The sequence below is a fragment of the Kwoniella pini genome, chromosome 7 (assembly GCF_000512605.2).
Source record: "Kwoniella pini CBS 10737 chromosome 7, complete sequence".
Classification (NCBI taxonomy): Eukaryota; Fungi; Basidiomycota; class Tremellomycetes; order Tremellales; family Cryptococcaceae; genus Kwoniella; species Kwoniella pini.
Genome location: NC_091722.1, coordinates 1,159,057 through 1,173,759, shown reverse-complemented (window position 1 = coordinate 1,173,759; position 14,703 = coordinate 1,159,057). Strand labels below are relative to the sequence as shown.

Below are 14,703 nucleotides of genomic sequence, written 5' to 3'. Positions count from 1 at the left end.
TCATTAAGTGAAAAATTATGCAATATTTATATTGATTCATTTTGCTTCTTATTGCCATTTTTTGGTCCTTTTCCATTAAATTTAGCTTTATTTTTACCATTTTTACCATATCTATTTCTTGTACTAGGTTGATTTGGATAATGTTTTTTCCAAGAAGATAATTCTATAATAGGTTTAAAAGGATATCCTTGAAATTTAGATTGATCATTAAATACTAAATCGTTTATTAAGAAAAAAAAAAAACAAAGGACATTAGCTTATTCAATTGGATAATTTTGAGGAAATTTGGGAATTTGAACTCGAACTCACACCATGGAGTTTGTATATATTCTTTAGGTAAATCTTTTAATTCAGGTATCCAAATTTTAACAAATTCATTATTTTCATCATAATCATTTGCTTGTTTAATAGGATTAAATTGTCTTGAAGATCTTGGATCATTACCAACTCCAGCTTGATATTGCCAATTTCCCCAACTAAATTAGAACAATATTAATTTAGTTCAACTTTCTTATTTTTTAAGTTGTTTATTGAATTTTGACTCACTTTGAACATGTATCATAATCTACTAAATGCATTTCGAAAAATTCCGCACCAATTCTCCAATCACAATACCTATTTAATAAATCGTTCATTAATTATTCGAATGAAAGTAAACAAGAAAACCTTGTCAAAAGCGTTAGACTTACAAATCTTTAGTTAAAAAACTCGCTACATTTTGTCTTCCTCTATTACTCATCCAACCAGTTTGTATTAACTCTCTCATATTTGCATCAATAAAAGGTACACCTGTTCTACCTTCACACCATCTTCTAGCTGGATCATCTTTATTATTTAAATTCGCTTGATGCCATTCAGCAGGATTTGGTCGAAGATCTTTAGGATAAGTTGAAATTTGAGAAGAAAATCCATCAGGATTAAATAATGATGAATTTGGATGTAACTCTTCTTTTGTTTTTGAAGACGTATTAGCTAAAGAAGTTTTCAAAACAGTATATTGGAAATAATCTCTCCAAAGTAACTCAAATAATATCCCTATCATAGTAAACCTCATTAGTCACTAGAAATAAATTTTGTGAGAATGAAACGAAAAACTTACAATAAACATTTTTCCAAACTTCTTTATCTCTACCTTCTTTCTCTAACAATCCACCAACTCTCCAACCAATTTCTTTTGGCGAAACACTACCAAGACTTAACCATACAGAGAATTTCGTACTAAATCCTTCACCCAAAAGACCATTTCTAGTCTCTTTATAATGTTTAGCCTTATGACCTCCTTCCCATCGATCTTCACGTGATATCCCAATATAATCATCTACCCTTTTAAGAGCTGACATTTCGGATCCTTCGAAAGGTATTGCAGATTCAGGGTGTAATTTAGGTATTGTATCTTTGGGAATAGAAGTAGATGACCATCCTCCTATAGGTGGATTATCTAATAAAGGTTTGACTAATTTTTGATAGACTTCATCCATTGATTCAGAAGTCAAGAATCCACCTTCACCTTCATTCAAATTAATTTCATTTAATTCTGGAAAAGGTTTCAATTGTTCATTTCCAATTTTTACCCTAATTTTATCATTATCAAATTCAGAAGTTTTCAAAGGTTGTTTAATCATTTCATCTAAACCTATACCTAATCCTTCAACTTTTTTTCTAAATTCAGTATATATATCAGGAGTATCTTCTATTGGATTAAAAGGTAATTCTTTAGGTTCAATAAAAGTTTTACTATCATTAAATTCTAATTTTATACCTAAATTTTGTTTTTCAATTATTGAAGATATTCTTCTATAATTTGAAATTTCTTCTAATGTATATTCTCTTTGTGCAAATAATCCTTCAATTTTACCATCTTTATTTTGTAAATGTTTTATTAATTTAGGTATTATTTTTTCAGGTAATCCATATGCAATTAACATATTTCCTCCTGATTGTTTATATGATTCTTTTAATGAATATATAGCTTCAATTAAAAATTTTAATCTAAAAGGGGAAGTTCTATGAAAATTTCCCAATCTTGATTTAGGTGAACATCTAGTTTGATTAGGTTCAAATTTAACATCATCAATTTGATTTGATATATTTTCAGTTGAATTTGGTGCAGGTGTTTTAGGGGTATTAGAAAATTCGGATAAGTCAAGTTGACGTGAATCAAATATGTAAATAGGTAAAAAATGAGTTGATTTATTATTTGGTTGATGTGATTTATGTAAAGATGGTGAATCGTGTATACGTAGATCAAGAGTATGATAATGAATAAAAGTATTCATGATGCTTGAAGTGTAAGTCCTAAAGTGAATACGAGCAGACAGAGGATAGTTTCGGATTGAATTGGTTGATATACGGTACAAATACATAGAATATCTTTTTTGGGATGAAAATTTCAAAGTGTATTTTCAATTTTCAGTGAAACTTTGTAATTCACTCATCGATGAAATTCCTACTCATAACACTATTATTATTACTGATCGATCGATTCTTTATCGATAATATCATTATATACCCCACAAACAATCATCTTACCCCGCATTATAAATCGTCATCATATGGGATCGGCTTCACGCGTGTTACCCTGAAAAGGCATCTTGTATTCTCCCGGACCGAAGGTCGGGTCGAGTGAGATGTACTCATCTTGATCTTTATAAATCAAGCTTACAACATTCTTTCTTTCTTTCTTTCTTTTATTCTTCAACTGAACTCAAGCATTACAATCTACCTATAGTTACAATACAAAATGCCAGCAAATATAGCTTTATTAGGTTCAGGTGTATTCGCTAAAGCATCATATTTACCCGCTATATTATCTTTACATGGAGATGTTTTAAATTTACATAGTATTTGGTCAAGATCTTCTTCTTCTGTTGAATCATTTTTATCTGAAATTAAGAAAGAATCTTCAAATTCAAATTTAACTTCAAATTCAAAAGAATTAAAACCAGAATTAAAATTTGGTGAAAATGGATTAAATGAAATTTTATTAAATAAAGAAATTGATGGAGTTTTAATTGTTTTACCAATTTCAAGTCAAGCTGAAATTATTAAAAAATGTTGGAAATCAAATAAACATGTTTTAAGTGAAAAACCAATTGCAAAAGATTTAAAAATTGCAAAAAATTTAATTGAAGAATATGAAAAAGAATATAAACCTAAAGGAATTATTTGGAGAGTTGCAGAAAGTAAATTTATCTACGATTTTTATTTAAATATATAAGTTTTATTGATTTAATTTTGATTTTTCCCCTGTTTATAGATTACGCACATGAACCTATTCTTAGAGAAGCAGGTAAAATTATATCAAATACTCCTGAATTAGGTCCAATCTTATTTTGGCAATTAAATTTTCAAGGTTATATTGAAGATGGTTCAAAATATCAAAGTACAACTTGGAGAACAATTCCAGATTATCAAGGTGGTGAGTTTATAAATTCTAAATTGTTATAGATTATTGATGTTAATCAACTTTTCCTCAATCTTTTTATAGGCTTTTTATTAGATGGAGGTGTCCATTGGATTGCATTACTTCGTACAGTTTTACCTTTAGGAGCTTTACCAAATTCAATAATTTCAATTAAATCATTACATCGTACACATTTATTACCATATGATACAATTCAATCAATTTCATTACCATTAAAATCATCAATAACAAATTCTCATGGACCTAAAACAAAAGTTAAAACTGCAGAATTTAATGAAAAAGATATTATAGGTGAAATTGGAAAATCTTTTCCTACAGGACAAATTTTAATGTCATTTGCAATAAGTGAATTACCAAATGAATTAAATTCAAAATCACAAATTAATGGATTAAAAATTCATTTTTTAAATGGATTAATTGAAATTACTTGTGAATTTAATGAAATTACAAAACAAAGAGAATTCATTTTTGAATTAATTCCTTCTATAGGATCATCATCAAAAAATTTAAAAAATAATAAAATTAATGGACCTATGAATGGTGTTGAAATTGAAATTAAAATGTTTTGTAATGCAATTAATGATTTTAAAAATGAAAAATCAATTTTAGAAGAAGATGATTTCGGAAAACCAAGAGATGCTTTATATGATTTAAGTGTAATTCAAGCTATGTTAGAAAGTGATGGAAAAGAATTAAAAATTGATAATTCAATCGATAATTAGTAGCTAATTTATTATTTCCTATATCAATCGGATTTTGTATCGATACCATTGTATGAATTGAATCAGGGCTTTATCATTAAAATAACTTGTTGCATATTTTCTTAACATACATATCGTTCATCATTGTTATTATATACAAAAAGTTTGTAGATTCGACTAATTTTTACTATTTTATCTTTATTCATTTGACGATCCACTGATTATACTATTGCGAAATACTGAAAGTGAATCCAACCTTTCTTTGGATTTCTTTGTTTGATTGTAATTATAAAGCCATACTTTAATTACCTAGTACTTAAAAGAATGATACCTGGGAATCAAACCGACTCTCCTCCAACTTTACCACTAACGCTACTTCCACTCAAGCTACCTCCTTGACCTGCATGAACAGGATGCCCAAGTGCGATACCTTGATCACCAGTAACTCCAGCTGCCATATCGTTCATTCCAGTTTCAGTTGCATTACCCAAGCCCATTCCTGAGCCATGAGTACCCATTCCTGCACCAGTTCCAGTGTATCGATCTTTAGGTTGGCCGGTTGGACCTTCATCGTCTTCTTCAAAAGCACTTTCGTCATTGGGTCCGTATTCCCTGGTCTGAGGTAAAGTTGATGTATGTTGTTTATGTCCACCTAAGTGGAATTGAGCCAAATGAGGTTGTCGATCCTTATTCTCAGGTAATACATTGATAGCGTGAGTCAAATGATGATGAAGTAATTCGGATTCACTAAAAATATTCATCGATGATCCGTCAGTATTCTACTTTAAATGTTTGGACCACCGATCTTCGCTCACCCTTTTGCACCAATCCAATCTTTGTCGAATTCAAATTTGATGTATCCTGATTTAGGGAATGCTTCTGGCTTGTTTGAACCTACTCCACCATGCTCACTGAGAGCAGATTGAGCAAAGTGAGAAAAGTGCGAAAGAACCTAATGTAGCATTTAATTTAGCTTGTGTTTTCAGCCTTGTCTATCTCTTAAAATTTACGTACCGGAACAGTAACCCAACTACCTTCGCCTTTTTTCCCACCTCCATTGACTACTTTCGACTTGTCTATCGCTTGAAGGGGAATAACAATACCGTTCAACTTATTACCATTAATAATCCCAGGATAACCGGTTTCAGCATTAGCATTGAGATTGGTAGCACCCATTTCATTCGCCTTGGCAGAAGGTAACATTTCTCCTCTTGGAGTTTGATCAATTACTCTTTCCGCTTGTCCACTTTGACCGAATCCTGCACTACCGCTGGATGTTGTATCAACTGTAGCTGTACCGGTACTAGCATTAGTGGCAGATACGTTGGTATTAATAGTTTCAGAAGTGTCTTTGGCTGTTGATGATTTTCTAAAGAGATTCTTCATCTTTCCAACTAAACCACCATCTTCTTCAATCTGACTACCTTCGGATCTGATACCTGAAGAGGGAGCAGTTGAGTGGGAAGGCATCGCATGAGAGAGTGGAGCAGGTGGAGAAGTAAGAACTGGGTTAGGAGGTTGAGTAAGAGGTAAGAGGATAAGCTGGGTCTTTTTTCAAAGGAAATCAAGTTTAGCATTATAATAAAGCTGATGAAAAAATATATGTGAAATTCACTTCAGTGACTCCAACTTGAACTCTCCAATACCATTTTCCTTGTAAATCTTTATCATCTTCTCTTGCAAAACCTCCTAAAGCTCCTCCAGGTGTATTATCTTTATTTCCACCAAAAGATAATCTTCTTCCACCTACAGAAGGAGGATTAGAAGTATTATCAGAAGTACCAAAACTTGATTTTCTTCTTGTACCACCTGAAATTACTCTAGTCAGAGCATTTCCATCATCTGAACCGTATGACCCAGTTGATAATCTTCTTGTGGCTTTTGGATCAGATGAAGGGATTATATGGATATGAGCTAAACAAGGATACAGGTTTTTAGGCCGTTCAAGATTGAGTTGAGGTTGAGCGAGAAATTCCATATTGCAAGATGATTGATTGATTATGTCTCGATGTAATGTGGATTTGAAGATCTTCACTTATATTGAGGAGGTGATGTGAAAGTGTAGGATTCGAGAAAGATATGAGAGATACTTAGTGGAGCGGGTAAGGTATAAGTATGGGGTGCGAGTATTGGGATCAAAGTATCAAATGCATCAACGTTATGAGAATCTGACAGATCTGTCAGGTGATGATTATATTAGAAATACATAAAATTAGATCCAACTCATGTACTGCAGCTGTAGATCTATTTGTATTTTTATCACTTGTTATCTAAACCTTTCTCAGACATACGACCAACTACCGCATCAGATGACGTAATGCACTAATTTAGCACAGTACTAGAGTATATTCTTGGTCCTTTCGGGTAGATCAAATGACCGGATCATTGTTTATTTATTATAAATATCATTTTATTCGATTTTATCCCTTTAGTCCTCATATCATTCGGGATCAAATAACAAAGTCCGTTAGTCTGACAACGGCCGATATATGAGCTCGAAGACATCTTTCTTAGAATGTGTCATGTCTTTCACCTTATTCAACCCGTAGTCCAGCTTCTACTTGTCATATAGATTTTCTCCTTCAGTACATGGATCAACAAATGACTCAAATTACCTGCATATAGCCTGTCATCTCGAAATATCATTCTGCTGCTTCTTCCGCAGCACAATTTCCTCATCCTTCCACATGCCCCCTCGCTTGCCTTCTCGCCAATGCGTCGAGTTGGTCCAGCTAGGCTTCCTCATTCCATGGGCGGGTAAGAGGTCTACTCATACCCCCACATCAACGTCTACTTCAACAAATGCAACAGGACCGACCAGTCCAACGGAACAACATGCAGAATCAAGTAAAATGGCTCTGCAACGACGTCAAGGTTTGTCAACGGAATATCCTTCAATAATACATCAATACCTGTCCTCGCCGAATCCTCCTTCACCTTCTTCACTTCTGCTCATGCTCAGATCTAGACATCAACATTTGACTTTAAGTGCTGGACAAGCTCTTTCGGTGTATTGCGTACGAATGGGAGATCTAAAATCGTATAGAAGGGTTTGGAAATTAATGTCGGAAAACCGGGTAGCTCCTATAGCTATGGTGCTCAACAACATGGCAAAGAAGTTTCCACATAGGTCCAAAGTAATTGACACCGATTCCGTCTCTAAATCAACTAAGTTCGGCAATTCATTCGATGTACTCAGACATTTCGTCAGCGAAAAATACAAATTTAGACCGAATAGATGGGCTGTCAAAATGTTTCCACCAACTTCAACTATCTCCAGAATGCGATATAGAAAGGTTGAATTATTGAATCATTTACATTATCTCATACTTCAAGGAGAATCACCCACCTTCAAAGAATCAATCAGTTTATTTCGAGAATCTATCGATTATCGCGATTCCGAAAATCTATATGAAAATATAAATTTCCTAAATCTACATCTAGCATACTTGCATAGATTACCTGAACAGGACAGTGAGAAAATAGATGGCTTAGATTTAGTTGAGATATATCAAAAAGAATTTCCAAGCGCCAAGTTGAATAAACAAACATTACATCTTTTAATTAAATCTTTAATGCAATCGCAAAATCAGGAAAACAAGATTTTAGCTTGCCTATCGTATTTTATTCGAGATCATAACATCATACCTGGTCCAGAAACTTTCAGGATATTAGCTAGATATTCAACTTATCTAAGATCAGATGAATTGGCCCATGTTGCTTGGCAAGGTTGGATCGAATCAATGAAGCAGTTGAACAAATCTCAACCTTTTCAGAAACGAAAATTCAATTTTCCAGTCGACAATGTTAAGGAAACTACAATTGACGTTCAACAAGAGATTCCAAGGATTAGGTTTCATAGATTTGGAAATATGAATAAAAGATGGACAGGAATAATTGATTTGTACAAAGGAGTTGGGTGGATAACACAACATGAATATGAACTTGAACATTATTCTGAATTAGATGGATTGGACATTGAAAAATCATATAAATGGTTAGGAGAGAAAGGTAGATTAGATATGGAGGCTAGAACACAAATGGACCGAGATATTCAAGTGGAGAAGGAGAAGAAATCGATTATAGAAGAGGGAATTAATGTGGATAATGCTGTTTTACATGCTAACGAAGGCTTCGTAAATATATCAGACTTAGATCAAGAGATGAGGAAAGAAGCAGCACTTCAAAGTACATTGGATCAAACAATTACGCCTGAAACATTGCTTTCCACATCAAACATAGTTACTGAGCTGGATCTATCAGGTATTCTGCAAAACTCACCTGAAGACATTCCGGCTCACACAGATTCAAACGCTTCCATCGATGAAACACAATCTATGTCTAACATCCCAGACACCCCAAATACACATGATATTCATCAAACTCCATATTTCGTGATTATTCGAGATGGATCAACAATCAAAATTCGTTCTAAAGCGGAACAGGATCAAAAACAATTGGAATTTGAAGATCATCTAAATGGATTAAGTATAGATGATAAGCCAATTTGGGAGTAAAATCATACATTTATGCATAGTATTTACATTTAAATTTGGTATATTACAATGCATTTTATTGAATGATATGACAAGAATTATGAACGCATCTATAATTTATTTTGATTTAATTATTTAGGAAAAAATCCTTTAAAAATATTACTTTTCCTTTTAATAATTTCCCTTTCTTATCTCTTCTTGTATAGCCCATTCTACACCTTTTTCAACATCATCTGAAATTATAGTAGGTTTATGACTTGGTAATTCACCATTATTATCATTAAAAACACCTGTTCTAACTAATATTGAAGACCATCCATGTCTATTTGCACCATCAATATCAGAAAGTGGATTATCTCCTACCATATAACTGTGGAAAATAATAATAAGTATTAGATATATATCAATCTTATTTAAAACTCAAAAATAGAAAATGAAAGTAAAGCAAAAAAAAAAAAGAATCCAACTTACACATTTAATTCACCATTTGAATTTCTATTTACTTGTTTTAAATATCTACGTAACATTAATTCAGAAAAATCATATGTTGATTTAAATGGTTTACCAAATTGAATAAAAGGTAAATTTAAACCTGTTATAGATTTATAAATATTTTCAATTGATAATCTAAATGCACCTTGACCTAATCTAGGTATTGGCCAATCACTAATTATTCAAAAAAAAAAATTAAAAAAAAAATATTATTATTCAGCTTTCATCATTTTTTTATTTTATTTTTTTCCCTCTTTTTTAAATCAAATCAAAATCTAAATGGGATGATAACAAAAAGTTTTAACTTACGATCTCCATTCAACATCAGCATTACTAAATATTAATTCTACATCCCCTTTAAAATTTGATTTATCATATCCTTTTTTCCTTGTTCCAAATATACCTTTATTAGAAGATAATAAATCTAATATAAGTGTAATATCTCTTCCCCAATCATGTGTATCATGCATAACTAATGCAGCTGCAAAAGAAATTTTTGAAAAATCTGTTGTCTATAAGGGAAAAAATAACGAATTGGCTTAAACATATTTAAGACATTACAAGTTTGAAAAAATCAAATACTTACTTTTACAAAACTTTTTTCTTCATTAGTTAATTCAGTTCTATCCCATATAGAAGGTTTCCAAGCAATAATATCTTGAGGTATATAAGGATATTTTAATCCGTATCTTTAAATCAATATATACGTTAATTAAGATTTTCAAAAAAAAAAATTATATTCAATTCTTTTTACAATTCATGAGTTTACTTACGATTCAGCAACTCTTCTACAACTTTCACCTTTTCCACCAATTATTAAAACAGGTTTATTTTTATATTTCTCTACATATTCTTTAATAGGTGTATGACTTTGAACTAATTGATTTTCTGTTAACTAATATTCCATCAAAATCCAAATATCATTAGTATTTCATAATTTCATTTCATTTCACTTGTTTTATAAATTTACCTCTACACCTAATTCTTCAGATAATATAGCTCGTCTTTCTTCATCAGGTACACCACCTCCATTAGTAATTAACAGAAAAGGTATTGGCCTATTTAAACGATTAAAAGAGTATTTCATAAATTTCAATAATGATTACCATTGAAATCAATTTTCTCACTTGGGTAATCTTCCATCTGATCCTGATAATAATTCTAAAACCCTTTTAGCTTGAGGTAAAACATTATGATGTCCTTGTTTAAGTACTCCGTCCTATATATCAAATATAACGTCTAAGCTCGATTTACGGCTGAATATATATCTATCAATGAAAACGTACAATATCAAAAGCGAATGCTAGCTTATTCGGAAAAGGAGTTGTGGTGGCTATTTTTCATCTTCATTAACATAATTCAAATTAACCATATTTCAAAAAGATATACTAACCATGTAATCCTCTTTGACCGATCGTTCGATTAACTACCAATTGTCGTATACTCCAAGCAGATCTTAACATCTCAGATTGAGTTTTCCTAGTACTCAGTCTGATCAACTTGATGAGTACACGAGAGATGCAGGAAGTACTTATTAATTAAATCAAATTGAATCGACATGCCATGATATTTCAATGTTGATTTCTTATTCCTCAACAGCAACCGCGTCATGAACAACCAACAATCAGGCACAATCTCGTTATCACTTCAAACGAATGCCAACGGGGATTTGAAAATGTAATATAATTTTGCATAATACTGAGAAGAGATACTTCCCCCAAGTGAAATCAAAAAACAGTATGCATGGGAAACATGAATCATGATAGAAATATTTCATAGATTCATTCAGACTGTGCTTGATTTATATATGAGCACATGATTTGTATGTTTGTCTGCTATTTTACAACTTTGACTTGATGTTTGATTTATACTTCACTTATCTTCATTTCACTTTACCATTAATCGAAAGCTTCATTATGTACCCCAGTTCCTCCACCCTTGATCTCAACTTTGAACCATGCTTCTCCATCCTACATTGGGTAATTGCTCTTTGTCATTCTTTCTAGCAAGGACATGAGGGGGTATAAACCCTTTCTTATCCCTCAAAGTTCCTTCTTCCTCATCATTTCCATTTTCCTCCTCTTCACCATCATCATCATCATCACCTAAAGATTCGTATAAAGCACCAGGATCATTCTGATAAGATTGAAGTTGTTCTCTTTCTCTAGATACTGATGCTGTTCTGGAAATAATCGTATTTCCATCTTTACCCAATGATCTTCCTCTAACACCTGTTGTAGTAGCCGGTATACCCAATCCGAGACCTAATGAATTTCCTTCTTGTGATATGCCTCTTTGTCGCATCGCTTTCAATAAAGGAGGTACAAGTATACCATGTTTATCAGATAATGAAGTTTTCCTTTCTAATTCGCTAATTTTTTCCTGTTTGATCTTGGATTTAGGTAAATGGATAGCCATAGGCATAGACATTGCTAATTTTGATATTTGACTTTCATCTTCAACTACTACATCATCGTCTGATGAGCTGGACCCGCGACGCAGAGTAGCGTACATAGATCCATTTTCTTCAATCTTCTTCCATGCTGCTCGATGAGATGGTGCATCAGCTGCGAATGTTCGAGATAAATTGGCTTCAACGATGTTTCGCGTTCGAGAAATGGGTAATTGTGCGAGTTTTTCGGCTGGAGATGAATCTTCTTCTACAGGTTTGGAATCTTTATGGTCATCCATCTCCATATCAAATACAGTATCTATAGTGCGAGGCATCAGTGAGGGCCTGCCGATAATTCAAAAAAGAACCTACCCTCCGTGTCGTCCTGTAGCTCCTCTACCTTCTGCGGACTTCCCACTTCAGGCTCCTCAAATGTTACTTTACCTTTTCCTTTGACCTTTTCCCCTTGTAGCTCCTTGACAGCCTTCGGTCTCGGCGTACTACTTTCTCCATCCTCTTCAACCAGTGCGCTCATGTTGTTCGACTTCCCCGATAACCCTCTAAGAGTGACTCGTTCTTCATCTATCCAGCTGTCTTTGTCCGCGACAGGTTCCCCTTCAGGCTTTGATGAGCTACTTCTTCTCTTACTCTGAACAATACCGGCAGTACCGCTTGTCGATCCGCCCATGTGATCCGACAAACTACTCAACACGTAGCTCATAGCCACTGCACGACTATCGTCTCGCTTATCGTATGTGCTAGCCACTTCGTCGAGGGTTTTATTGATCTCATCTTTGACAGATGCAGATGCATTGTTGATTGGTTGTGGAGCGTAAAATGTGTTTGCTGAGAGGGATTGAGCTAGTAGAGAAGAGCCAGGGGCGTTGGAAGGAGGAGAAATAGCCGAAACAGCTTTGGGTAAGGGATTTTTGCTTTGATTAGGTTGATCAAGGGGAGATGCACGATCCTTTGATATGGGTCTACTTATACTTCCTGATCTTGATACACTTGAACTTCTTGCTCTTTCTGACGCTTCCACTTCACCTTTACCTGGTCCATCTTTGTACTTGATCCATAACATTTCAACTTCTCCTCTTACTTTTTCCTCTAAATCCCGCATTTCTTGTGCCTTTGAGGAGATATATCTTTTCACTTCATCCTCTAATTTCTTATGTGCTTGTTTGAGATGGTCGCCCGCGTGATCGCATAAATCTCGAAGATGAGCATTATTAGGTATAAATGGTGGTGGAAGGAAGAAAGGGTCGTGAGGTGGGGGTATAAGACGTGAGGGATCAGATGTTTGATTAGGTAGGGGATATGGTGTGGGTTCATGATTATTGGGTGGTTTTCCGAAATTGCTATGTGTTTTGGAGAAAGCTAAACGTAATTTTGAGAAAGTTAGAAGCTCTTGACTGAGGTTGTGCATATCGTCTCCAAACTGAAGTCTCTATTAGCCAAGTCCTGGTGTCTATACAGGATGGTACCAGGAGCTCACCAGTATGCCATCCCCGAGTTTCACTGTGACCCATTCCTCATCTGCGGCTCCATCTTTCCTGGACTTGCCGGTAGCCTCGTAGCATTTCGTATCACACAGCCAGCATGTCCTCCAGGATGGTCCAAGAGTATCATCCCCATCTTCTTCCACATCATTGTTCATTGGCTGCTTAAAATCATCCTGATCATAGGTAACGTACCCATTCAACCTCTGAATCGAAACAGGAGTCAGCTCAAATAACCGCGTACACCTTTTTGAAGACGCACCACTACTTCTGCTCCTACAGGAAGATAGACCTTGATTCTATCTTTACTAGATTTTGAAATTTTCCTTTCGTCCTTATTCGCTATACGCCCATTCACTTTCAAGTTAAAGCATTTACAACTAAAGGTGAAAGGTGTGCTTTCAGATGGAAGAGGAGCGCTGTTCTGCACTGGATCATGGGCAGTAGACGTTGGAGAATCAGCCATTCTTTCGACTGGATTTCACAAGCTGTGTTGAAGCAAGGTATATGTATATATATATATTATAGACTGTTATGATGAAGGGAGATTGAGAATATGATGAGGGATGATACTTGTTGCATTGCGGTTTATAGATACCCGACTACAACCTATATCCAACTAGATGAGGGGATTACATAATATCTCATTTCTACATAAGCTTGTACTACAATTGTCCTTTTCCGATTCAAAATCTACTAGCACTCTACATGAAAGCGCAGTTTAATCGGTTTCTTCGACATCAGATGCAGATGCAGAAGGAACAGCTACACTCTCTGAATCGATTGCTCCAGTCTCAAAAGAGATAGGAGCTGTGAATGCACCCGTTGGGATATCGGTCGGAACGCCAGTCGGTACGTCATCCATGGAAGGAGAAGATGAATTATCAGGACCAGTGAAGTTACCTGGAGGTGCAGTGAAATTACCCTCAGATCCGGTGAAATTACCATAATGACCAAATTTGTGATCTGGAGAGCCTGTGAAATTGCCAGAAGGACTCATTGTACCGTTTCCAGATGTTCCGGTAGGTATAGGCAAGTCTGAAAGACTTTCTGAAAGCGCGTCTGTAGGAAGTGCTTCCGTGATAGTGGGTGTAGAGGTTATGGATGACTCGAAGGCAGGAGCAGCGTACGCTAGAATGCTATGTGTGAGCTACTTTGTAGCATTTAATGTAGGGGTAGCTTACCTGATGCTACGAAAGCCAAAATGGTAAAAGCAGTGAAAGTTCTCATATTGATCAAGGTGTATCTGTGGTTAAGAGAAATGTTACAAGCTGGAAAGGTAATGAAAGTTCAATTTTCCCTCCAAATGTTTCCAGAAGTATATATACGTTGTATGATTGATGATCCTGGTACTGTCTAGCATAGCGTTCACTGCGATAGCACTCCTGCGACACGTCTGTGCATGACCTCTTTTTCAATTTACTTTCACTCGCAGTGACTCCTGGCACGCATCGCATATCATCATACTCGCAGTCTAGATTTTTGCTTCCCTAGCAGAAAGGCCGGCAACTTCATTCCTGATCAAGCTATATGCATTCAAGCCTATAACCCTCGCTTGGATCAGTCTATCTACTAATCTAAGATCAATCTGAAACGCTAGCTGATGTGATCGGAATATTCCGCGTGAATTCCTACTTCATAAGCTAATGAGACTGCGGATTGTTGTGTTGTATCTCAATTTGATCTAAGCAGAAAAAAG

General features: G+C 34.6%; 7 protein-coding genes across 7 annotated transcripts; 2 read left to right on the top strand and 5 right to left on the bottom strand.

Moving 5' to 3' along the window:
- Positions 1-26: 26 nt before the first annotated feature.
- On the bottom strand, positions 27-2,276 carry I206_105575 (uncharacterized protein; the record flags this gene model as incomplete). The annotated part of the gene is made up of 5 exons (XM_019155268.1): positions 27-214; positions 310-476; positions 547-615; positions 690-1,035; positions 1,100-2,276. 5 exons carry the CDS (start codon positions 2,274-2,276, stop codon positions 27-29), a joined length of 1,947 nt encoding a protein of 648 aa, XP_019011422.1.
- A 464-nt stretch (positions 2,277-2,740) lies between these two features.
- On the top strand, positions 2,741-4,146 carry I206_105574 (uncharacterized protein; the record flags this gene model as incomplete). The annotated part of the gene is made up of 3 exons (XM_019155269.1): positions 2,741-3,182; positions 3,257-3,418; positions 3,488-4,146. 3 exons carry the CDS (start codon positions 2,741-2,743, stop codon positions 4,144-4,146), a joined length of 1,263 nt encoding a protein of 420 aa, XP_019011423.1.
- A 317-nt stretch (positions 4,147-4,463) lies between these two features.
- Positions 4,464-6,103, bottom strand: I206_105573 (uncharacterized protein; the record flags this gene model as incomplete). Its single annotated transcript, XM_019155270.1, has 4 exons — positions 4,464-4,872; positions 4,941-5,077; positions 5,140-5,673; positions 5,741-6,103. The coding sequence occupies 4 exons, from the start codon at positions 6,101-6,103 to the stop codon at positions 4,464-4,466; spliced, it is 1,443 nt and encodes a 480-aa protein (XP_019011424.1).
- Positions 6,104-6,812: 709 nt separating this feature from the next.
- I206_105572 (uncharacterized protein) lies at positions 6,813-8,642 on the top strand (the record flags this gene model as incomplete). The annotated part of the gene is made up of 1 exon (XM_019155271.1): positions 6,813-8,642. One exon carries the CDS (start codon positions 6,813-6,815, stop codon positions 8,640-8,642), a length of 1,830 nt encoding a protein of 609 aa, XP_019011425.1.
- Positions 8,643-8,792: 150 nt separating this feature from the next.
- I206_105571 (TIGR01456 family HAD hydrolase) lies at positions 8,793-10,576 on the bottom strand (the record flags this gene model as incomplete). Its single annotated transcript, XM_019155272.1, has 9 exons — positions 8,793-8,991; positions 9,093-9,287; positions 9,423-9,625; positions 9,700-9,802; positions 9,887-10,008; positions 10,084-10,171; positions 10,241-10,332; positions 10,400-10,446; positions 10,507-10,576. 9 exons carry the CDS (start codon positions 10,574-10,576, stop codon positions 8,793-8,795), a joined length of 1,119 nt encoding a protein of 372 aa, XP_019011426.1.
- Positions 10,577-11,057: 481 nt separating this feature from the next.
- On the bottom strand, positions 11,058-13,470 carry I206_105570 (uncharacterized protein; the record flags this gene model as incomplete). Its single annotated transcript, XM_019155273.1, has 4 exons — positions 11,058-11,824; positions 11,878-12,943; positions 13,001-13,210; positions 13,267-13,470. The coding sequence occupies 4 exons, from the start codon at positions 13,468-13,470 to the stop codon at positions 11,058-11,060; spliced, it is 2,247 nt and encodes a 748-aa protein (XP_019011427.1).
- Positions 13,471-13,725: 255 nt separating this feature from the next.
- On the bottom strand, positions 13,726-14,234 carry I206_105569 (uncharacterized protein; the record flags this gene model as incomplete). Its single annotated transcript, XM_019155274.1, has 2 exons — positions 13,726-14,135; positions 14,189-14,234. The coding sequence occupies 2 exons, from the start codon at positions 14,232-14,234 to the stop codon at positions 13,726-13,728; spliced, it is 456 nt and encodes a 151-aa protein (XP_019011428.1).
- Between the last annotated feature and the right edge of the window lie 469 nt (positions 14,235-14,703).